At 40.6% G+C, this 26,179-nt stretch overlaps 2 protein-coding genes across 4 annotated transcripts in view; both read right to left on the bottom strand.

Annotated features, from left to right (window-relative positions):
* The window catches only part of zfyve9a (zinc finger, FYVE domain containing 9a), a 68,083-nt gene extending 59,557 nt beyond the window's left edge, over window positions 1–8,526 (bottom strand). For 2 of the 3 annotated variants that reach the window (XM_034182922.1, XM_034182923.1), the window contains exon 1: window positions 8,257–8,525. The gene's annotated coding sequence lies outside the window, so the exon portion shown is untranslated. Of the gene's footprint in view, window positions 1–8,256 lie in introns of all 3 variants that reach the window. The other variant, XM_034182924.1, reaches the window with a different exon arrangement.
* Window positions 8,527–11,484: 2,958 nt separating this feature from the next.
* On the bottom strand, window positions 11,485–26,157 carry LOC117522173 (transcription factor BTF3 homolog 4-like). The gene is made up of 6 exons (XM_034183565.1): window positions 26,052–26,157; window positions 22,756–22,813; window positions 15,820–15,933; window positions 12,784–12,985; window positions 12,388–12,447; window positions 11,485–12,139 (listed from the first exon to the last, which is right to left on the bottom strand). The coding sequence occupies exons 2-6, from the start codon at window positions 22,807–22,809 to the stop codon at window positions 12,093–12,095; spliced, it is 477 nt and encodes a 158-aa protein (XP_034039456.1). The 5' UTR covers window positions 22,810–22,813; window positions 26,052–26,157; the 3' UTR covers window positions 11,485–12,092.
* Between the last annotated feature and the right edge of the window lie 22 nt (window positions 26,158–26,179).

Genomic DNA, 26,179 nt, shown 5'->3' with positions numbered 1-26,179 from the left:
CATTTATATAGCGCTTTTCCATCTGCATCAGACGCTCAAAGCGCTTTACAAATAACGCCTCACATTCACCCGATGTGAGGGTGCTGCTGTACAAGGAGCTCACTACACACCAGGAGCAATAGGGGATTAAAGACCTTGCCCAAGGGCCCTTAGTGATTTTCCAGTCAGGCTGGGATTTGAACCTCTAACCCTGGCGGTTTACTTGTCCTATAGAAAAGCTGGCTGTCCGGAGAAGCGAGTGCCGCAGGCACGAGCTGTGTGAAGCGTGCCAAAGGCACGCGATACATACGCCAATGGCGCGTGTTACCTAGGGGTGTCTGGGGGCATGCTACTGTGGAAGTACTGAAATTACACACTTTCATAAATTGCTTCTCTCCTGTGTGGGTGGTAAAATTGAATTTCCAAAAAATACATTTTATTGCATATTGCATGCATAGCCTCTAGCCTTTTAATCCGTTAACCAAGACATAGCTCATAATGTTTCTCTCCTGCGATTGTTCATAATTGGGGAAAATTAAAATAATTGGTAAATGCCAATATGCATCTGCTTCTCTCCTGTACGTTTTCTGAATTCATCACTGTTCAATGCATGATCATTTGCAGTATGTATTTTATAAAGCAAATCAAATTATTTTATTTCAACATTTAAAAATGACGTACTGGTTCGCAACTGAAGGAAAATCCCGACAGACATGGCAGTATATTGTGTTGTCCTCTTCCTTGTGCCCCAGCCATGGATAATCCTGTGTTCAGCTACTCACAAACCTCCTCTCTCTTCCTTTCTCTTCATACATCTTCTTTAAAGCTTCTACACTTGCAGGGGTTGATGCTTTGCATTTGACTGGTGTTTTCCCTGGTATGTGGCCCGGTTTCGGAGGTTTTAGAAAAGACGTTCTGTTCAATATATTCTTCAAAAGGCGTGTTGATCAATGTGATGTTCATTATCTAATGTTTCCTGCCACAGCATCTTAGAAGAAGATGCTATAAACGCACACTCCATACAGCGGTCTCGTGCACACATGATACAGGGTTCTCCCCAGAAATTTTTAGTATAGCGGTGCTGTTGGCAATTATCGCCCGAGGAGGTGCGCATTGCGAGTCATTTTGACTGGTTTTAGTTTTAGATGCATTGAAAGCAAGAATAACAGACAAAAAAAATTTACACTTATGTCGTAATATCAAAGTTCTTTTTTGTATTTTTCTGTCTATGTTAAGAAAATAAATGACATTGAAAAGTTTAAAAACACATTAATATTTGATGGACATAACATTTGTTCTCTTCTTTAAAAAAAAATGACACACTGTACCTTTAGTCCAGTAAGAGTCTAGGCAGTTTTTTTTACTGCCACGTTGACAGTTTAGCTTTTTTTCTAAATTTTTCAGTGGAATTGCATACTTATAAAAATATATATATATATATATATATATACATATACATACACACACACAACAAAAATATAAACGCAACACTTTTGGTTTTGCTCCCATTTTGTATGAGATGAACTCAAAGATCTAAAACTTTTTCCACATACACAATATCACCATTTCCCTCAAATATTGTTCACAAACCAGTCTAAATCTGTGATAGTGAGCACTTCTCCTTTGCTGAGATTATCCATCCCACCTCACAGGTGTGCCATATCAAGATGCTGATTAGACACCATGATTAGTGCACAGGTGTGCCTTAGACTGTCCACAATAAAAGGCCACTCTGAAAGGTGCAGTTTTATCACACAGCACAATGCCACAGATGTTGTAAGATTTGAGGGAGCGTGCAATTGGCATGCTGACAGCAGGAACGTCAACCAGAGCTGTTGCTCGTGTATTGAATGTTCATTTCTCTACCATAAGCCGTCTCCAAAGGCGTTTCAGAGAATTTGGCAGTACATCCAACCAGCCTCACAACCGCAGACCACGTGTAACCACACCAGCCCAGGACCTCCACATCCAGCATGTTCACCTCCAAGATCGTCTGAGACCAGCCAGTCAGACAGCAGCTGAAACAATCGGTTTGCATAACCAAAGAATTTCTGCACAAACTGTCAGAAACCGTCTCAGGGAAGCTCATCTGCATGCTCGTCGTCCTCACCGGGGTCTCGACCTGACTCCAATTCGAGGCGTTTGGCACGTTGGAGAGGTGTTCTCTTCACGGATGAATCCCGGTTCACACTGTTCAGGGCAGATGACAGACAGCGTTTGTGGCGTCGTGTGGGTGAGCGGTTTTCTGATGTCAATGTTGTGGATCGAGTGGCCCATGGTGGCGGTGGGGTTATGGTATGGGCAGGCATCTGTTATGGACGAAGAACACAGATGCATTTTATTGATGGCATTTTGAATGCACAGAGATACCGTGACGAGATCCTGAGGCCCACTGTTGTGCCATACATCCAAGAACATCACCTCATGTTGCAGCAGGATAATGCTGCAAGGATCTGTACACAATTCTTGGAAGCTGAAAATGTCCCAGTTCTTGCATGGCCAGCATACTCACCGGACATGTCACCCATTGAGCATGTTTGGGATGCTCTGGACCGGCGTATATGACAGCGTGTACTAGTTCCTGCCAATATCCAGCAACTTCGCACAGCCATTGAAGAGGAGTGGACCAACATTCCACAGGCCACAATTGACAACCTGATCAACTCTATGCAAAGGAGATGTGTTGCACTGCATGAGGCAAATGGTGGTCACACCAGATACTGACTGGTATCCCCGCCCCCAATAAAACAAAACTGCACCTTTCAGAGTGGCCTTTTATTGTGGACAGTCTAAGGCACACCTGTGCACTAATCATGGTGTCTAATCAGCATCTTGATATGGCACACCTGTGAGGTGGGATGGATTATCTCAGCAAAGGAGAAGTGCTCACTATCACAGATTTAGACTGGTTTGTGAACAATATTTGAGGGAAATGGTGATATTGTGTATGTGGAAAAAGTTTTAGATCTTTGAGTTCATCTCATACAAAATGGGAGCAAAACCAAAAGTGTTGCATTTATATTTTTGTTGAGTGTGTATATATATACATACACACACACACACACACACACACACACACACACACACACACACACACACACACACACACACACACACAACCCCTGGCAAAAATTATGGAATCACCGGCCTTGGAGGCTGTTCATTCAGTTGTTTAATTTTATAGAAAAAAGCAGATCACAGACATGACACAAAACTAAAGTCATTTCAAATGGCAACTTTCTGGCTTTAAGAAACACTATAAGAAATCAAGAAAAAAAAATTGTGGCAGTCAGTAACGGTTACTTTTTTAGACCAAGCAGAGGGAAAAAAATATGGACTCACTCAATTCTGAGGAATAAATTATGGCATCACCCTGTAAATTTTCATCACCAAAACTAAAACCTGCATCAAATCAGATCTGCTCGTTAGTCTGCATCTAAAAAGGAGTGATCACACCTTGGAGAGCTGTTGCACCAAGTGGACTGACATGAATCATGGCTCCAACACTAGAGATGTCAATTGAAACAAAGGAGAGGATTATCAAACTCTTAAGAGGGTAAATCATCACGCAATGTTGCAAAAGATGTTGGTTGTTGACAGTCAGCTGTGTCTAAAGTCTGGACCAAATACAAACAACATGGGAAGGTTGTTAAAGGCAAACATACTGGTAGACCAAGGAAGACATCAAAGCGTCAAGACAGAAAACTTAAAGCAATATGTCTCAAAAATCGAAAATGCACAACAAAACAAATGAGGAACGAATGGGAGGAAACTTGAGTCAAGGTCTGTGACCGCACTGTAAGAAACCGCCTAAAAGAAATGGGATTTACATACAGAAAAGCTAAATGAAAGCCATCATTAACACCTAAACAGAAAAAAAACAAGGTTACAATGGGCTAAGGAAAAGCAATCGTGGACTGTGGATGACTGGATGAAAGTCATATTCAGTGATGAATCTCGAATCTGCATTGGGCAAGGTGATGATGCTGGAACTTTTGTTTAGTGCCGTTCCAATGAGATTTATAAAGATGACTGCCTGAAGAGAACATGTAAATTTCCACAGTCATTGATAATATGGGGCTGCATGTCAGGTAAAGGCACTGGGGAGATGGCTGTCATTACATCATCAATAAATGCACAAGTTTACGTTGATATTTTGGACACTTTTCTTATCCCATCAATTGAAAGGATGTTTTGGGATGATGAAATCATTTTTCAAGATGATAGTGCATCTTGCCATAGAGCAAAAACTGTGAAAACATTCCTTGCAAAAAGACACATGGGGTCAATGTCATGGCCTGCAAATAGTCCGGATCTTAATCCAATTGAAAATCTTTGGTGGAAGTTGAAGAAAATGGTCCATGACAAGGCTCCAACCTGCAAAGCTGATCTGGCAACAGCAATCAGACAAAGTTGGAGCCAGATTGATGAAGAGTACTGTTTGTCACTCATTAAGTCCATGCCTCAGAGACAGCAAGCTGTTATAAAAGCCAGAGGTCGTGCAACAAAATACTAGTGATGTGTTGGAGCGTTCTTTTGTTTTTCATGATTCCATAATTTCTTCCTCAGAATTGAGTGATTCCATATTTTTTCCCCTCTGCTTGGTCTAAAAAAGTAACCGTTACTGACTGCCACAATTTTTTTTCCTGATTTCGTATAGTGTTTCTTAAAGCCAGAAAGTTGCCATTTGAAATTACTTTAGTTTTGTGTCATGTCTGTGACCTGCTTTTTTTCTACAAAATTAAACAACTGAATGAACATCCTCCGAGGCCGGGGATTCCATAATTTTTGCCAGGGGTTGTATATAAATAAAAACCCCTAATGGTCTTGTTGAACAACAGCTAAATCTGGACTGATTTGACTGTCAAATCAGAATCAAAGTTATTGCCAAGTAAGTTCTCACATACAAGTAATTTGATCTGGTCTCATTGGTGCATAAAAAACAATAATAAAAAGAAAATGAAAAAATAATTCTGGAAGAAGGAGTAAATCTGCTCTTTTAAAGATGAATCCTGGATGAAAAAAAACTTTGAATCAGTTTTTCACACTTTTGAATCAGTGTTTCACCGAGGCTGTGTGGTGAAGATGATCGTTTATTAAAATTGTTTCGCTGCTTTTTTACATCTAATAACACTTTTTCCTCCTCCTCCTTCCCTCCCTCTCTCTCTCCTCTTTCTCTCTCTCCTCTCTTTTTCTCTCTCCCCTTTCTCTCCCTCCTCTCTTTTTCTCTCTCCCTCCTCTCCCCCCCTCTCTTTTTCTCTCCCTCCTCTCTCCCTCTCCCTCCCTCCTCTCCCCCCCTCTCTTTTTCTCTCCCTCCTCTCTCCCTCTCCCTCCCTCCTCTCTCTCTCCTCTCTTTTTCTCTCTCCCTCATCTCTCTCTCCTCTTTTTCTCTCTCCCCTTTCTCTCCCTCCTCTCCCTCCTCTCTTTTTCTCTCTCCCTCCTCTCCCCCCCTCTCTTTTTCTCTCCCTCCTCTCTCCCTCCTCTCCCCTCTCCCTCCCTCCTCTCTCCCTCCTCTCTTTTTCTCTCTCCCTCATCTCTCTCTCCTCTCTTTCTCTCTCCCTCCTCTCTCCCTCCTCTCTTTCTCTCTCCCTCCTCTCTCCCTCCTCTCTTTTTCTCTCTCGCTCCTCTCTTTTTCTCTCTCCCTCTTTTTTCTCTCCCTCTTTTTCTCCCTCCTCTCTTTTTCTCTCTCCCTCTTTTTTCTCTCCCTCTTTTTCTCCCTCCTCTCTTTTTCTCTCCCTCTTTTTCTCCCTCCTCTCTTTTTCTCCCTCCTCTCTTTTTCTCTCCCTCTTTTTCTCCCTCCTCTCTTTTTCTCTCCCTCTTTTTTCTCTCCCTCTTTTCTCTCTCCCTCTTTTCTCTCTCCCTCCTCTTTCTCTCTCCCTCCTCTTTCTCTCTCCCTCTTTTTCTCTCTCCCCCCCCCCCCCCCCCTCTCTCTCTGTCCCCTTTCCCCTCTCTGTCCCCTCTCTCTCTCCCCTCCCTCTCTCCCCCTCCCCTCTCGAGAGTCTCTTCACTCTCACACCGTATTTGAGCAAACTTTGGAAACATGAAGGCTTTCAACTGTAAAATAAAGCCTATAAATGAATTTCTGGAGCTATGCAAGCAGAAGGAGCTCGTTTTATCTGAAGACAGTTTTTTCCCGCTGCAGCGCTGCTCGGCTCTCTGTCTGCGGAGGAGTGGGGAGCAGCCAGAGCAGCACAAACAGGCTGGCTGTATTTTAGAAAAACTACCTGATAGCAGTGCAGCATGTGACGGCGCTGTCAGAACACTGTGGCGTGGCGCCGTTGTTCCATTGTCTGGGGAGAACCTGTGTTATCATGTTTTCCGATTGTCCGCTGCGTGGAGAGTGGCAGGAAAAACCGAAGACGCTTTCTCGCAAGGTGCAAGAAGAATTTGAACATTTTAAACCCCCCCCCAAAAAATGCCACTTGTCCGGTCGGACAACGATTTAGAGCTGTTGCTTGTCCGATCACATTTTACACTTGTCCCGGACAATCGGACAGGCGTTAATGTCGATGGTAGCACACACACACGTATATATATATATATATATATATATATATATATATATATATATATATATATATATATATATATAGAAACCAAAACAAACAAGTACACAAATGAAGTTATGTGTAATAATGTGAAGTGATGCAGGAAAAAAGTTTTTAACACCTGAAGAAAGGGAGGTGCAAAAAGGCATGGAAAGCCAAGACACCAGCTGAAATCTATCAGTAATATGAAAGCAATCCTGCCCCTTGTCAGTGCAAATTAATATCACCTGGTTCAGTTTCAAGTGATGGCCTATAAAAAGGTGTCTCATTACTAATTTGTCACACAAGAAACATCTCAAGATGGATAAAACAAAGAGCTCTCTCTAGATCTTCGCAACCTTACTGTTGCAAAACGTACCGATGGCATTGGTTACAGCAGAGTTTCTAAACTTCTGAATGTTCCAGTGAGCACTGTTGGAGCCATAATCCGGAAGTGGAAAGACCATCATTACACCATAAAGCGGCCACAACCAGGTGCACCTCGCACCTGGTAAAAAAAAAAGTATTGAACATGAACATGTCACCATTTTTCTGAAGCCTGCACCATTAATCTTGAGCACACATGCATAAAGATCTTTGCAATTTTACTTTAACAAATCTATGCCCGTGTTTAATGCATGTGAAGGATTGACAGGTGTGCAACACAGAACTCGAGGGAATCTACACAAAGGTTTAACCTTATAATGCCTGACCCAAGAAATGTTTGCATCAAACATTATAGGTACTTAATGACTTCTTTCTTGGTTCATGTCCTACCACTACACAATGATGCATAAACATAAATAAGGGCGAGACACTCCGGAGCAGTGTTTCTTTCCATAACCGGCAAATCAATGTACAGCTACAAAAAGCAAGTTTCTGCTGTTTCTTCACAAAATCACCTGCACAACCTGACTGAGGCCTACAAACCAATAAAAATAAAACAAACAAAAAAACAACTCACAAATCAACCCATGAGCAGGCAGACAGATGACCATAGCTTTCATTATGCCTGCAGGCCAAAAATCATCACATTCACATGACGATTACTCAGCGGTTGACAGGGTAAACAAATGGAGTGGAGAAAAAAAATCGTCTGTGACGCCTCAGAAAAAAAAAACAACAGCTGAGATTTCTTTGTAATCTAACTTGAATTAAGTTGATGACTAGCTGAGCTGCTAGCTTAAATTCACCCTCCACACTACAGCAGCCAGCCAAAGGCCGTGCATAACTTTCCTAAACCTATCCCTCTCAGTCACCTGGGCAAAATCTAAAGGGAAAAAAGGCACTTTTTTTCTTATTCTTTTTTTCAAGACAACAAAGATTAGCAGCAGTGTAGTGGAGGGCACCGGACAGCAGCTAGCTGACTGTTAGCTCCCGCGGTGCAGCAGCTGTTCGTGCTCCGAGTGACCGCAGCGAGTCGCTCCTCCGGTGGACGATCACACAGTCACGGAGTCGATAAGATTTTGTGGGTAACGACCAGTTTTACAGCTTATACAATATACATACAAACCAAAACTAGGCAGTTCATGAACAGAAATTTAAAAAATAATAGTTTGTGCCCAGCTAAACTGATGTTTTATACATTAGTCGCAGTGTTTAGCTACTGAGGACCTTTATGAGAAAATCCTGCACGTCTCCAACATCTAGCTAGCTCCTGTCACAACATACATTCTTCACTTAAATTTAATGTCGCCGCTACAACGGCAATTCATGTTTGCTAAATTTGATGACAAATCCAGTGACTCACCGGCGGAATCCTCATCGTTACGTACAGTTAGAGCTGCCTGTGGGTGTCCGTCATTATTAAACAATTAATCGCATTTGAAAGCTAATTTTTTTTTTTTTTTTTTTTTTTTTTTTTTTTTTTTTTTTTTTTTAGTCACAGCTACTCACACGGCGCCAGAAAAGTACAATCCAGAGTCTGACGTAGTTGTGCGACACTATTCCTTCTTCCCCAAGGTTTAATATTTGGGGGGAATCAGGATCGCCAAGACAGACAAAACAAATGCATACCTTCTGCCAAATCGTTTCAAATTAAAGGTAATCCTGGTGATTATATAGCTATCCTTTGCATTTTAAAACTAGGACGAGATCACAGATCTATTTAAAACCATTTTTAGATGCGTTTTTTTTTTTTTTAACAAAAACCAGTCAATTTTTAAAAATATTACTTTTGTTTGTCAGTTTCCGGTTTGTGCTTGCGCGTGCCACCTAACTTTACAAAGGCAAAAGGTTCACCGGTTTATGCTACTATCCAGCCGCAGATGCCCTGAAGGGACATTTTGGCTCAAACCACCCCTCGGATGGATCTGCATCTGTGTCCTGCCCTGCTGTATGAAGTTTTAATTCCAAAATGGCATCGATCCCGCTGATCATTGTCAGATTCAGGGGGAGTGACAGCAACTCACTGATCCGCTGCTGCTGCAGCACAGCGTCACCAAAACGGGACCTTATGCAGTGATGTGCCAAATGCACCTCACCTGCTTCCTTTTTACATAACCGAGGCAACACAGCTACTTTATATATATATATATATATATATATATATGCAGTATGTTAGTGAATGCACAATGAAAAGCTGCCATTGTGTGTGAGGTGCAGGCTTTGATTTTCTACAAAGTTGTCCAGTGTTGAAATCTAGTTAAGGAGCAAAGCAAAGCCTGGCCTATGTTAAATTGATGCATCTACTACTGTAAGCAACAGGTTTGTGATCATGTCCCACAGTAGCCTGTATTCTAGGTTCTTTAAATGGAGCAATGTTTCCACCTGGTGGACATTTACTATTAATGCAGTTACAATAGAATCTCACCAAGAGCTCTAGTGGTTTAATAGTAGAGGTGATAAAAGTCTGGAAATTATTTCTATAGGTGCTGTCAAGATAGTATATGATCTATTTGTATATAGTGAAACATTGCTGCTTTAGAATCGGTATGTGGTGTACCCTACCCCCATTTTCAAAAGGATATGCAATACATAAACAATAAATGGTTTCCATCAGACTTATTTTGCAGTATGGGTGTTACATTTGTAAGGAGTTTGAGACATTTTAACCAGTCTCCCACGAAAAGTTGAAGCTGTAAGTCCCTAATCTTGTGTGTGGGCACAGTTAAGGTCTTGAGATATTAAGGCAGGGGAAAAAAGATATCCAGTGATGCTTCTGTGTGTGTTTTTTTTGTTTTTTTTTTACCAAAACAAAGTTGAGTGTGAAAGATGTTTCAAGAAAAGGACATGATAATTTCCTCAAACATTACTTCAAAATTCTATGAAAATTAATGAATCATGATTTTGAACTTCAGGTATATAGAGGGAGTAGGCTTGCTAATATACTGACTGCAGTAAAGAACAAATACTGAAGCATTTGGGAGCACTGGTTTCAGGGTTAATTCATTAACGTGACTTGCAGATTAAAAAGACACTTTCTGAAATATTTCCCTGATTTGCATAGGAAAAAACAAAATAATCCAATTATTGACAGTTTTGACATCAAGTTACATCCTCTTATGCCTTTCTTAGTTTAAAAGGTTTTAGGAAATCTGAGAAAATGGTTTACACTCCCCCTATATGGCCGATCTTTCTAGAGATACATGCAATAAGAACATTTGTCAAACCAAAATCAAATAAAAATCTGGCGCAAAAAAAAAAAAAAAATAAATAACCAAACAATTGAACTATCATTCCACACTCAAAATTCACGTGTGAATGGGATATTTCCTAATGAATTCAATTTGTAAAGTGGGGGTTTATAACTAAGTTACACCTTTTTCAGAATCTATTAGATATATTTTTGCCAGGTCATGTCTGATTTTTCATGGAATTGCCCACCTGGATGGACAGGGTGAAAACTTAATGCCCCTAAATAACTAAGTGGTGTCATAAAGATGGGTTAATGATGTAAAGCCTGATATTCATGAAGCAGGGATTGTGCAAATAAAAGATCACTCTCTGCCTCCCAGTTAAGAAAATTATGGGGGGTGGGGGGATGTTTGAAGAGTATTTTGAGATTGGTGGCAAACATAAATATGCTATATTATCAGTGCGAAATGCATTCTCTTGAAAAGTTTGATGTTGGATATCAACAACGAATTACTACAAAGTACCTTTATGTGGTGTGCAAAATTACACCTTATTTCATCGCTCGTACTTATTTTTGTGAGATCATATAGTTTTAAGATTCTGCAGAAACACAAAAGCAGGATATGCATGTGCAAACTGCTTCAAAGTTCACTTTGGACCATATGTACAACCTTCTCCCCACTAAGTCATTTTGGAAAACAAAGTACCAATGTTGCAACTGTAATGTTACTCCTGACACAGCAGACCTGTGTTGTTTCACTTGTCCAGCAGATATCCAGCAAAACCTTCGAGTGAAATTTGTCAAGATTTTATCCAGTTCACAACACAAATATCCAGTCACCCATCTGTGTCCACAGCTTTTTTTCTGCTTAAATTTTACTTTTGGCAGTTTCAGCCACAAATGAAGGTCTACTGTTTTTTTTTTTTTTCAGTAGCACAATGCTGATGCAGACGAGTTTGCTATGCTGCAGCCCAAAACCTTCCCCAACCACCAACTATAATGTCACCACAGAGTGTCATGGTGATCTGTTGTATTTCAATCCACAAGTTAAAATTATAAATCATTTAGTGATGTCAAATTAGTTTTAAAATAAAGGATTCACTATGAATACAATTATAGTGGTGCTCAATAAAATCCCTTTTAATGACCCCCCCCCCCCCCCCCCAAAAAAAAAAAAAAACAAAAAAAACAAAGCAGACTACATCTTTGAAATCAGATTCTCTTTCAGCCAATTGAATCTGCATTAACGTTATGAGACAACAGACTGGTTGATATCAAATTAACATCTATCATACAAAACAAAAAGGGGGAAAATAATGTTCCTTTTTCAGCATAATTAAAGGTAACCATTTCTTCATATCTATGAAAATCAAAGTAACAAAGGAAGCAGCCAAGTAAATGCATTAGTTGTTACTGTGTTTATTCCATTTATAAAATGAGCAACAATGACAAATACTTCACATGTAAAGTTTGCACCCACTAACTCTAACTGTCCATCACAGCAAAATTATATGAAAATAAAATACTGCCATTTTGTTCTTTTTGGATTTCCATTATCAGATATGCTTCCAGGGCCGACACTGAAAAAAAAGTCAAGTAATAAAGGAAAGAATCACTAGCCAGAAAAAAAAAAAAAAACCTTATTAAATTTATGATCACCACTATGTTTGGTGAAGGCTTCAGTTGCTTTTATTGTCATTTAATAAACAATCTGTTAAATACTAGCCATAATTATGCATGTCGAAAGCTTATTTATAAAGCAGTAGAGTCCTTTGGGTGCTGAGAGTTGTACAGATTCTGATCTCTCGAGGTGGGTTCACGATATTTAAACCTACTGAAATCAGAATCTACTGTATCTGCGTGTTGCGGCAGAATAAACCAAAAAGGTTTGTGCTGTTGCAGATGATGATGCTGCTGCACACCTTAAACAACCGTTTCCCTCACAAGGAAAAAAATGCCTTTTGCGAGTCCACAACAGGTAAAAACGGCTGGAGAAGATAAAGGATTTGTCAGTTTGCTTCATTCTTTGAGGCCTCATCAAAGTTCTCCACGAGATCTGAGAAACAGAAAAACACAACATCATCAAGGCTTTGTTACTTAAGCTGACCTGCGCCATGTGATAAAAGTGATGCTGATGATTTCTGAAGGATGAAAAGCAAGTGATGTTCTTTTGTAAATTCCACAAAAAATCTTGATTTGTTAACATTTTAAAAGACAATCTGATTGTTTTTCAAACAAAGGTGACCAAAAATAAGATAAAACTACTGGCACAGATGAGAGCAAAGTCTGCACATGCAGTCATACCTGGTACATCATCATCCTCCTCTTCTACATTATCCTCCTTGACGGTTTTCATTTCCATTGCTGCAATATAATAAACAAAAAACCACCATGAATGAAAAATCCAGCAAAACATCTAGAAGGGTTCACTCAAGGGTTCTGTTTATGATTGCATGTGTTAATTTTTCCACCAAATACTTATTTTAAAGACGTTGTTTAGGCACTGCTTCCTTGCTGAAATTTTCTTGTACTGCTGAACATTTCTGAGGAAAGCTGGTAGCTAAAACTGATGCCAAAACGCAAAAGGCAGCGTCATTTCCTAAAGCACAAACGGTAACTGTGATCGGACCTGAAATGAGGAACCCCAACTTTACAGCTGTTTACACCATTTTGTGTGTGTGTGTGTGTGTGTGTACCCACACTGCCTTGGGAAGTGCTCGGCCAGCTTGCGCAGACTGCTGAGGCTGTCAGCTCCCAGCTGGCTCAGGATCCCCGGCAGCATCTCTGTCAGCTGCTTGGTCTCAGCGTGGCCAGTGATGGCAAAGGTGTTGGCAGACAGAGATGCCTGTACCTTCGGGTTGTTGAAGTGGATCACCGTCCCATCATCTTTTATCATATTGACCTAAGACGCAAAATATACATGTTAAAGCAGCTCAGTTTAGAGGCTCCACCGCTGCTGTGCATCTGCAAAGTATTCACAGCACTTCACTTTTTCTAATTTTTTTGGTTACAGCCTTCATTTTTTCCTCAAAGTTCTACACACAATACCCCATAATGATGATGTGAAGTCAAAGGAATTCCCTGTAGACCTCAGACAGGACTGTCTCCAGGCACACATCTGAAGAAGGGTACAGAAACATTTCTGTTGCTTTGGAGGTCCCAATGAGCACAGTGGCCTCCATCATCCGTAAATGGAAGAAGTTGGCATCCACCAGAACTCATCTTAGAGCTGGCTGCCCATCTAAACTAAGCAATCAGGGGAAAGGGCCTTAGTCAGGGAGGTAACCAAGAATCTGATGGTCACTGTCAGAGCTCCAGCATTCCAGATGGACAACCATCTCTGCAGCAATCAACCAATCAGGCCCGTATGGTAGAGTGGTCAGACGAAAGTCACGCCTTAGTAAAAGGCACATGGCAGCCCACCTGGAGTTTGCCAAAAGGCACCTGAAGGACTCTCAGACCATGAGAAACAAAATTCTCTGGTCTGATGAACCAAAAATAGAACTCTTTGGCGTGAATGCCAGGCGTCATGTTTGGAGGAAACCAGGCACCATCCCTACAGTGAAGTATGCTGGTGGCAGCATCAAGCTGTGGGGATGTTTTCAGCGGCAGGAACTGGGAGACTAGTCACGATTGAGGGAAAGATGAATGCAGCAATGTACAGAGACATCCTAGAGTAAAGCCTGCTCCAGAGCGCTCTTGACCTCAGACTAGAGTAATGGTTCATCTTCCAGCAGGACAATGATCCTAAGCACACAGGCAAGACATCAAAGGAGTGGCTTCAAGACAACTCCGTGAATGTCCTTGAGTGGCCCAGCCAGAGCCCAGACCTGAATCTGACTGAACATCTCTGGAGAGATCTGAAAATGGCTGTGCAACGATGCTCCACCTCTAACCAGATGGAGCTTGAGAGGTGCTGCAAAGAGGAATTGGCAAAACTGCCCAAAGATAGATGTGCCAAGCTTGTGACATCATATTCAATAAGACCTGAGGTTGTAATTGCTGCCAAAGGTGCATCAACAAAGTATTGAGCAAAGGGTGTGAATACTTATGTACACGTAATTTTAGTTTTTTTTTTTTTTATAAATTTGCAAAAAATTGAAAAAAAAAAACTTTTCATGTTGTCATTATAGGGTGCTGTGAACAGAATTTTGAGAGAAAAAAAATGTACTCCAGTTGGGATAAGGGTGTAACATAAAATGTGGAAAAAGTGAAGTGCTGTGAAAACTTTCCAGATGTACCGTATACTTACGTCAGCAATTAGTAAAGCAAAGTCAGTTTAAGTAACAGATGATGCATTTACCCAGAGTAATGTAAATTGAAACTTGTCATGTTAAAACATTGCTAGCAATCAGGTCTCTGAGGACTGCACTCCTGTGTGTTGATTGTTTTGTCTGTGGCAGGTCCTTTTTCGAAAAATTATTTTCAGTAGAAATCAATGAGTAACAGCAGCATCCCCCCGGAAGTGTCAACAATTTAGCAACCATTCAAAATAGCAGCAAAATAAATTTCAACTGACTTTCTAATCATCTGCATCTTAGTGTTAGTTATCGTGCTACAACAAACTCTGAAGAAATACAAACTTGGTTCATTCTTTTCTAACATATGGCTTCATCATCAGTCTGCAAAGATAATTCAGACCAGTTTCTTCATCACTGATGTTGAGCATGCAGTACAGCAAACAATAAAATATAAAAAAGAAAAAACATCATAAAACGGGTATAACTCCAGATACGTTGTTCCTTGACCATATCGGAATTAGGCGACTGCATAAGACTCCCTGAAGTGTGCAAAAGCTGTGGTCTGGAAGTAGAAGCATTTAAGAATTCCACACTTCTTATGCATTTCATAAAAACTAAAACCTAACATCCTAATCCTCAAAGACATCAACTAAAACAGAGATGATAGCAATACCTTAATATAGGCACAAAGTTAAACATGGGTTCTCAAGACCAGACACCTAAGTGGCTCTACACTATTCTACTCTTCTTTTTTATATATATATATATATATATATATATATACACACCTTAGTATACACTAGTAGTTCTACCTTAGAATTGGAATGTATTATAAAAGACATACCTTACTGAATTTTCATGCTACTGATCATACCACCACTTCTTCAATGACAGGGATTCATGCTCCCTTGCCTTGAGAAGCAATATGTATTATCCTTCTTTTCATAAAAATAAGAGCTCTCAAACTTGTTAGCCTGCACTAGCAACCAGTGAACAGCGTAAGTGAGAAACCACTGATTACCCTTCTTTTCTCTTTAGTCTTATAACCATGCTGCGAAAATGCAAAAGACAGAGCAAGTACGTCCCTTTTGGTCAACTGAAAAGGGGGAGCCCACTCCCACATAAATATGAAAGGGTTATTCTAAGCTTTTGAAAACATCAATTCATTGTTGCAAGTAATTATACACTAATGACCTCAATGCTATATTTCATTTCTGCTAACAAACCTAAATCCTACTGCAGCTTTAACGCACAAGAATAAAGTATGTTTCTGTACCAAGCAGGTATTTAACCACCTGATTTGATGTCTTTTTTGTGTGTGCGTGCCTTGTTCTCTTTGTCACCAACCTGCTGAATAAAGCTGCTCTAAAAATAAAACTAGACAACTGCTATAGTTCTTTCTTTTATGTTTCCTTCTGAAAGAGAAAAGGATCAGATCTTTAAAAGATAAATAAACGTGGCATTGACTCTCTTTGGGATTTTGGAGTGTCCTTACCTCTTCTATCCCTGCGATGTTGTTCACTGCCAGTTTCTTCAATGAGCCCTGGAGTTTTTTGTCATCTGCCGTCGCAGTTTTGTGAACAACCTTTTTCTTCCTGCGGGCTGTTCCCTAATGCCAAGAAAGAATGAGATGATTTAATGTGTGTGTGTGTGTGTGTGTATATACACACATATACACTCAACAAAAATATAAACGCAACACTCTTGGTTTTGCTCCCATTTTGTATCTCAAAGATCTAAAACTTTTTCCACATACACAATATCACCATTTCCCTCAAATATTGTTCACAAACCAGTCTAAATCTGTGATAGTGAGCACTTCTCCTTTGCTGAGATAATCCATCCCACCTCACAGGTGTGCCATATCAAGATGCTGATTAGACACCATGATTAGTGCACAGGCGTGCCTTAGACTGCCCACAATAAAAGGCCACTCTGAAAGGTGCAGTGTTATCACAGCACAATGCCACAGATGTCGCAAGATTTGAGGGAGCGTGCAATTGGCATGCTGAAAGCAGGAATGTCAACCAGAGCTGTTGCTCATGTATTGAATGTTCATTTCTCTACCATAAGCCGTCTCCAAAGGCGTTTCAGAGAATTTGGCAGTACATCCAACCAGCCTCACAACCGCAGTAACCACACCAGCCCAGGACCTCCACATCCAGCATGTTCACCTCCAAGATCGTCTGAGACCAGCCACTCGGACAGCTGCTGAAACAATCGGTTTGCATAACCAAAGAATTTCTGCACAAACTGTCAGAAACCGTCTCAGGGAAGCTCATCTGCATGCTCGTCGTCCTCATCGGGGTCTCGACCTGACTCCAGTTAGTCGTCGTAACCGACTTGAGTGGGCAAATGCTCACATTCGCTGGCGTTTGGCACGTTGGAGAGGTGTTCTCTTCACGGATGAATCCCAGTTCACACTGTCCAGGGCAGATAGCAGACAGCGTGTGTGGCGTCGTGGTTTTCTGATATCAATGTTGTGGATCGAGTGGCCCATGGTGGCGGTGGGGTTATGGTACGGGCAGGCGTCTGTTATGGATGAAGAACACAGGTGCATTTTATTGATGGCATTTTGAATGCACAGAGATACCGTGACGAGATCCTGAGGCCCACTGTTGTGCCATACATCCAAGAACATCACCTCATGTTGCAGCAGGATAATGCACGGCCCCATGTTGCAAGGATCTGTACACAATTCTTGGAAGCTGAAAATGTCCCAGTTCTTGCATGGCCGGCATACTCACCGGACATGTCACCCATTGAGCATGTTTGGGATGCTCTGGATCGGCGTATACGACAGCGTGTACCAGTTCCTGCTAATATCCAGCAACTTCGCACAGCCATTGAAGAGGAGTGGACCAACATTCCACAGGCCACAATTGACAACATGATCAACTCTATGCGAAGGAGATGTGTTGCACTGCATGAGGCAAATGGTGGTCACACCAGACTGGTATCCCCCCCACCCCAATAAAACAAAACTGCACCTTTCAGAGTAGCCTTTTATTGTGGACAGTCTAAGGCACACCTGTGCACTAATCATGGTGTCTAATCAGCATCTTGGTATGGCACACCTGTGAGGTGGGATGGATTATCTCAGCAAAGGAGAAGTGCTCACTATCACAGATTTAGACTGGTTTGTGAACAATATTTGAGGGAAATGGTGATATTGTGTATGTGGAAAAAGTTTTAGATCTTTGAGTTCATCTCATACAAAATGAGAGCAAAACCAAAAGTGTTGCGTTTATATTTTTGTTGTGTACACAATCCCTGGCAAAAATTATGGAATCACCGGCCTCGGAGGATGTTCATTCAGTTGTTTAATTTTGTAGAAAAAAAGCAGATCACAGACATGACACAAAACTAAAGTCATTTCAAATGGCAACTTTCTGGCTTTAAGAAACACTATAAGAAATCAGGGAAAAAAAATTGTGGCAGTCAGTAACGGTTACTTTTTTAGACCAAGCAGAGGGAAAAAAATATAGAATCACTCAATTCTGAGGAAAAAAATTATGGAATCATGAAAAACAAAAGAACGCTCCAACACATCACTAGTATTTTGTTGCACCACCTCTGGCTTTTATAACAGCTTGGAGTCTCTGAGGCATGGACTTAATGAGTGACAAACAGTACTCTTCGTCAATCTGGCTCCAACTTTCTCTGATTGCTGTTGCCAGATCAGCTTTGAAGGTTGGTGCCTTGTCATGGACCATTTTCTTCAACTTCCACCAAAGATTTTCAATTGGATTAAGATCCGGACTATTTGCAGGCAATGACATTGACCCTATGTGTCTTTTTGCAAGGAATGTTTTCACAGTTTTTGCTCTATGGCAAGATGCATTATCATCTTGAAAAATGATTTCATCATCCCCAAACATCCTTTCAATTGATGGGATAAGAAAAGTGTCCAAAATATCGTCAACTTGTTTATTTATTGATGATGTAATGACAGCCATCTCCCCAGTGCCTTTACCTGACATGCAGCCCCATATCAATGACTGTGGAAATTTACATTCTCTTCAGGCAGTCATCTTTATAAATCTCATTGGAACGGCACCAAACAAAACTTCCAGCATCATCACCTTGCCCAATGCAGATTCGAGATTCATCACTGAATATGACTTTCATCCAGTCATCCACAGTCCACGATTGCTTTTCCTTAGCCCAGTGATTTTCAACCTTTTTTGAGCCGCGGCACCCTTTTTATATTTACAAAATCCTGCGGCACACCACCAACCAAAATAATATTATAATTCTATTACCTCTGGTTTTGCGCAAAACCCAATTATCGCAATAGAAAATCGATACAGAAAACACCGCATTTCGAAAACCCTCAAGCATTTTGCGCTCTGATCTCAAGTGGGGCTGTCACAATTAGGAATTTCTGGAGACGATTAATTGTCAGACAAATAATTGTGATTGACAAATATATTGTCTATTTTTTTTCACTTCTTTATATTCTACTATTGTAGTATAATTACACAACTCTGGAAGAACGTTTGGCTTCTGTGAGTGGAGAAACTGGGAATAGTGCAACATTTTTATTTTTATCTTCATTTTACATACAGTCCCAACTTTTTCTGATTTGTGGTTGTTTCTGTTGCATTTCTGCAACTGTTTCTCCTCATCAGTCACGTTTTGTGCTTAAACACTGCATTAAGCCCATATTGAACAAATAAATACCTTTGGAAAGGAACAGCTGTTAAAGTTCAGAGTTCTCACCTGCTTTTTGTGATCTGTGCATCTGAACATCACCACAGCTTCTCCATGTCAGGGTTTGTTTTTTTTTTTTTTTTGTGGCTCAGTTCATTCATATATTCTCATTTTTTAAATATGTTTTTAAAGATATTTGACCGTTTATTTCATCTCATGATCTCAAATTCAGCATACGACGCGCACATGGTGTGAACAGGATGGTAACGGCAGAATCACACCTTTAGAGAAAGTTCAGAGAGAAGTAAAAGCAGCTTCACGTTTTTTTTTTTTTTTTTAATATGTTCACTTGGGTTAAAATCCTCTCTCTGTTCCGCGCTCGCTGCGCACTGATGGTTCTCAGACTGTAATGTGTCGCGCCTGCATTCAGGAATCTCCCTCACGCACCCCCTCCCTTGCAGTCTGCAGCCTGTTGACTGCGCGCGTGCACACACACACACACACCCCGACAACTCCGCATTTTAGACGGCTTTTGAAGAACACGGTCACTGTTTTAATCGGCCGTCTTCCAAACGGCAGGACGGATCGCTCTTCAGCCTCCATGTTATTGTCCCGCCTTAAGACAAGAGCGAGGCTGCAGCACAATGTCAGATTCTGAGTCGTTTTATGCTTTGTGGATAAAATAAATAATTCACGGTAATCGCGAATATGAAAAATAATCGCGATTGACGAATATTGTAATAATTGTGACAGCCCTAATCAAGTGTTTTTTTTTTTTTTTTTAGACGTGTCGACACTTTTATTCACAATAATCTGCCACTCTAATATTCACGGAGCGCAGAGGCTGCCTTCAGCGAACCCAGTTGTGAGCGAGAAGGCCCAAGTCTGACCACGGTGACATCAACGGAGGTCAGGCCGCCTTCCCCGCACACCTCCACAGCCAACGTGGTTTCTCCTTCCCCAGAGGACCAATGCGCCGTGAGCAGCTGAGATTCACGCTGTAGTCAGCAACCCATAACCATGGAGACGCACAACGCTATGTGCGCAAGTATGTCTATTATACTACAGTACAGCGCTTTGCTGCCATCTACTGGAATAAAAGAGCATTACATCATCTGCCACACTATTACAGCATATACACCCGATAATGGTGATATTTGGTAATTGCCCACGGCACCCCTGACGATCGATCACGGCACCCTACCCGGTTGAGAATCACTGCCTTAGCCCATTGTAACCTTGTTTTTTTCTGTTTAGGTGTTAATGATGGCTTTCGTTTAGCTTTTCTGTATGTAAATCCCATTTCCTTTAGGCGATTTCTTACAGTTCGGTCACAGACATTGACTCCAGTTTCCTCCCATTCGTTCCTCATTTGTTTTGTTGTGCATTTTCGATTTTTGAGACATATTGCTTTAAGTTTTCTGTCTTGACGCTTTGATGTCTTCCTTGGTCTACCAGTATGTTTGCCTTTAACAACCTTCCCATGTTTGTATTTGGTTCAGAGTTTAGACACAGCTGACTGTGAACAACCAACATCTTTTGCAACATTGTGTGATGATTTACCCTCTTTTAAGAGTTTGATAATCCTCTCCTTTGTTTCAATTGACATCTCTCGTGTTGGAGCCATGATTCATGTCAGTCCACTTGGTACAACAGCTCTCCAAGGTGTGATCACTCCTTTTTAGATGCAGACTAACGAGCAGATCTGATTTGATGCAGGTGTTAGTTTTGAGGATGAAAATTTACAGGGTGATTCCATAATTTATTCCTCAGAATTGAGTGAGTCCATATTTTTTTTCCTCTGCTTGGTCTAAAAAAGTAACCGTTACTGACTGCCACAATTTCTTTTCCTGATTTCTTATACTGTTTCTTAAAGCCAGAAAGTTGCCATTTGAAATGACTTTAGTTTTGTGTCATGTCTGTGATCTGCTTTTTTCTACAAAATTAAACAACTGAATGAACATCCTCCGAGGCCGGTGATTCCATAATTTTTGCCAGGGGTTGTATAATATCATAAGTCATATCAGACGTTATTTAACTTCAATCACACACATTCTGCACCCCATCTTGGGCACATTGTTTATTAATTACTAGACATCATAAGCTATTTTTACCTCTGCCAACGAAGCTGGGCAGAGGTTATGTTTTCACCCGTTTGTGAACAGCCTGTAATCCACAATTTTTCATATATCGTTATGAAAATTTTACAGAGGATTCATATCCTGATAGGCAAGAACAGATTCAATTTTCAAGGTCAAAGGTTTTTTCCTGGCAGAAATCCAAGATGATTTCCTACTTGTTTAGTGGGTCTCGAAAAGCCAGATAGTGACGCAGAAACTGGATGGCAGTGTGAATAGCGAGCTACATATTTGTGAATCTGTGCAATTTTGTGCTTAGAATGTCTCAAAATTCCGCAACTGTGCCAAGAAGGTAGTGCAAAATGATAATGATGAAAATGATGCGTGTGATCGCTGATCCACTAATGCTGAATCACGCTTCAAAAACAGAATTTTCAGTTTTGCAAATGCCTTTTTTTCCCCAAATGAAAAAAATTGTTTACAAATACACATTTATTTGTAAAAACCAACAAGTTACAAATCAGAAATTTGTGTTTGTGGATCGCAAAACACATGTAAAAATCAAGGAATATTTATACATCACACTCTGAATTTGCAGGTATTAATGAGACAAATTTAACTCCCTATGCAGCTTTTCATTACAAACTATCACCTCAGCAGGTGATATCACTGATAAATGCCGCTGAAAAACTGGGGGGACTGATTAGTGATATCACCTACTGAGGTCATACCTTTGAAGGAAAACCTGCAGACTGCTGGTTTGCAGCTGCCCATTCCACAGCAACCTTTAAGCATTTTAAAAGTTCAATTTGCTTTTCAGCAGTCAGCAGATTCAGTGGTTAGCTGAACAATCGGGCCAATTAAATGGCATTTTTTCAGTAGACTAAAGCAACGTTGCACAAATTCTACTTCTTATACAATCAGTGACCTAACAACAGCAGATTAAATGGGTGTTAGTCAGCTATGGCAAATGTATTATCACAGAGGTCATTATAACAGCCAAACAGGAACATTCATTTTTAGGAAGTGTGTGAACTTCCTTTTTAGGTTTGCTTTTTTAAAAATCACCTTTGGGCATTTATTTAGGCGATACAATCTTTAAAACAGAAGCATTGCAGAGTGCAGATCTACATAAGCAATAAGAAGACTGCAGACAATAATAGTGTTAAATAAATGTTCATTTAAATAAAAATGTCATGCTTATTATTAAAATGTCATTTTATCAGATGCAATATATATCAGCATCATAATCGGTCACTGTTTTCCAAATATTGGCACTGAGATTAAAAAAAACACTCATGGTGTACCACAATTGCTTTTACGAAAGTAAAATTTTAAGACTGTATATTTACTCTTTTACTTAACAATAATGCAATAAAAATAAATGTATCCATCTTAGCATGACACTGTGGAGCAATCTGCAAAGGTACTGGAAGTCTCCTGACATTAGCACTGCAAAAGAACAAATTCTGCCATCTAGTGTGCAATTTTGAAAAGAAAGAAACCCTCAGTCAAATGGGAACAAAGCCAAAGAGGCCACAGATGAATGAGTCAAAGCTTTCACCCATAAAGAGAATGCTGAGGTCAGGGGGAACGACCTGACAAATTTGGAACACATCAAACTTCTTATTACAAACTCACCAAACAACAGTGGGAAAATACATGAAAGAGAGGTTTACATCAAACACTGAAAGTACCTTTCCACCTATTCGGACTTGTGCCTGAAGTTTGGCAAGCTTCTCTTGATTCATAATTCTGTGAGGGAAAATAAAAAGACAATCTGCATGTTATGCCCCAACAGTGATTTTTTTTTTTTTAATAAATAATCGAACTTTCTTTAGTTCTAAGAGGATTTGTCATTTTATATCACTTTATACATTCCACTGATGGTTGGCCAAAATAAGACACTAAGGTATTGTAGTGGCTATCTTTCCGGGATGTTGAAACAATTAGGCTCAGTCTACAGACTATTCTTCATCAGGTCCTGAATTACCCACAAACCCTCGCAGTTGGCCATCTCGACAGTTAAGCCTTCATTGCTATTAGTCAGCGAAGTGAGAGACAAAGTGAGAACAGCTCAATTCATCATGATTGTGAGAGTGACACAGTGGAATAAAAAAAAAGTATGGAGAATCTGTAGAAGGGATTGCTTCAGTGTGTTATCTTGACAAGTTGAACTTTTCTTTCAACTCCACATTTTTTTTTTTTTTGTGGCGAGCTGTTGAAGCTCTGCCTGCATTCTCTGTCTCTTCTACATTCTCCAGGTCAATGTGTGCAGCTGCACCAATGGCTTCTGTTGTCGGCAACGAGTCATCAATACAGGAATCTGCACTATATCATATGTCAGATCCAGCTCAGCACTACCATCTTTTCCTTTTTCAGATCTCGCAGAGCAAGCTCTGCTTTGGACTTTTTTTTCCTCACGTTGTCCTTTGAGTCACTCATACTGCTTCTGATTACACAATATAATATTTACGTTGATATAAAAGACCACTGTATACAAACTGAATTAAACGGTGACAACTATTCCTGTGTACTATTTTAAAATGCACGGACCAGTCACGAAGTGGTCATAACAGACTTTGTAGTGACGTTGATTGGATCAAGGTTCGAAATCCTGATGGTTTATTCTGGCTAGCCACACTCTTCTTCGCTCCCTCGACAACTCTTCAGCCTGCCTTCCAAGATGAGTGATGCCCTTCAGCATAACATAATACCCTCAGCTCGTATTTCCGACATTCGACTGGTTTGCAAAAATCCCACACTGCACAAGTATCCACCATAACTGAGCATGTAGATAAGAGCGTGTCAGCCTATGTGACAGATGTATCTACACTTTGGCTAGCCTGTCAAGATGGCAGACTATTGCACTGTGGGTAGAGAGTAACATCTACGAGGTCTGTCCATAAAGTATAGGTCCTTTTTATTTTTTCCAAAAACTATATGGATTTCATTCATATGTTTTTACATCAGACATGCTTGAACCCTCGTGCGCATGCGTGAGTTTTTCCACGCCTGTCGGTGAAGTCATTCGCCTGTGAGCACTCCTTGTGGGAGGAGTCGTCCAGCCCCTCGTCGGAATTCCTTTGTCTGAGAAGTTGCTGAGACTGGCGCTTTGTTTGATCAAATTATTTTCTAAACCTGTGAGACACATCGAAGTGGACATGGTTCGAAAAATTAAGCTGGTTTTCAGTGAAAATTTTAACGGCTGATGAGAGATTTTGAGGTGATACTGTCGCTTTAAGGACTTCCCACGGTGCAAGACGTCGCGCATCGCTCTCAGGCAGCGTCATCAGCCTGTTTCAAGCTGAAAACCTCCACATTTCAGGTTCTATTGATCCAGGACGTCGTGGGAGAACAGAGAAGTTTCAGAAGAAGTCGGTTTCAGCATTTTATCCGGATATTCCACTGTTAAAGGAGATTTTTTTAATGAAAGACGTGCGGACGGGTCCGCAGGAAAAACACCTCTGTTGGAAGCCTTAAGGACAAGTTGGAACATGTCCAGCTGTTAAACAATTTCTCATATACTCACTCCACTGAAAGCCATCAAAAGCCGCCTGGATTTTACAAATGGTTATCAACACGGAGGTGTTGTTCCTGTGCCGCCGCACCGCGCCGGCTGCGTCCCGACGCGCGGACGGGTCTTTCATTAAAAAAAAATCTCCTTTAACAGTGGAATATCCGGATAAAATGCTGAAACCGACTTCTTCTGAAACTTCTCTGTTCTCTCACGACGTCCTGGATCAATAGAGCCTGAAATGTGGAGGTTTTCAGCTTGAAACAGGCTGATGACGCCGCCTGAGAGCGCTAAGCGACGTCTCGCACCGTGGGAAGTCCTTAAAGCGACAGTATCACCTCAAAATCTCTCATCAGCCGTTAAAATTTTCACTGAAAACCAGATTAATTTTTCGAACCATGTCCACTTCGATGTGTCTCACAGGTTTAGAAAAAAATTTGATCAAACAAAGCGCCAGTCTCTCAGCAACTTCTCAGACAAAGGAATTCCGACGAGGGGCTGGACGACTCCTCCCACAAGGAGTGCTCACAGGCGAATGATGTCACCGACAGGCATGGAAAAACTTACGCATGCGCACGAGGGTTCAAGCATGACTGACGTAAAAACATATGAATGAAATGCATATAGTTTTTGAAAAAAAATAAAAAGGACCTATACTTTATGGACAGCCCTCGTATTTTTCCAAGCATTGTATATATTGTCAGATATTAGCTGCCATCACGTGACTTCAGTTTGAGTTCTGCTGGCAATAGCATCACACAGTGTTGTTGGTGCAGTTTTCCAGTCTTTTAGGTTAAAGTTACTTTATATTACATAGGTCATTTTTCCATCATGATAGCATGACCACTGTAAATGTGGTCACATGACAGCAGCTAGAAAAACAGACTATTGTTGTTTCAGCAGCTGGAAAGATAGCCAGTTAGCCAGTCACTGTAATTTTCTGATATTTTATTGACCAAATAAGTAACAGAAAGGAAACCAACAGCAACAATCATCCTATGCATATAATTCACATAACAGCAAATAAAAGAAAAATACAGAGCTGAAGTAAATTATTTGACAAACCATACTATGATTAAATAATTAATATAGAGGACATCTTTGACTTCATGTACTGAATGCATCACAGGAACTTTATCTCCAACAGTTGTGAACGCCTCACGTTAGCACTGAGCCTAGCAGGCACCTAGCATCAACAAAGAGTCAAGGAATTCACCAAGAAAAACATTTTAAAATAAAATGTCTGTCCAATTTTCGTGTGACACTGGGCTTATGAAGCTGACAACTAAAAGGCTAACAGCTAGTATTAGCATAATGTGGAAAAAATCAAAATGGCTACAGAAACACGGCAGAATGACTTATCTTTTTTGGTAGAATGACTCGGTGACGTTAACTACGAAATAAACGACAAAACAGCTTCGCGAACACAACTGAATCAATTCAACGTTTATATTTAATAAAGAATTAATTCCTCACCCTTGAAGTGTTTCACGCCACTAATGAAGCTGTAGCAGGCAGCAGCTATGAGCAGTGCTAAAACATGCACCAAAAATGAAGCAACACAACTCTACTTTAGCAGTGAATTCCAAAATAAAACTGCTAAA

Source organism: Thalassophryne amazonica, chromosome 12 (assembly GCF_902500255.1).
Source record: "Thalassophryne amazonica chromosome 12, fThaAma1.1, whole genome shotgun sequence".
Classification (NCBI taxonomy): domain Eukaryota; kingdom Metazoa; phylum Chordata; class Actinopteri; order Batrachoidiformes; family Batrachoididae; genus Thalassophryne; species Thalassophryne amazonica.
The sequence above is the reverse complement of the archived record's forward strand: the minus strand, read 5'-3'. Positions and strand labels throughout refer to the sequence as shown.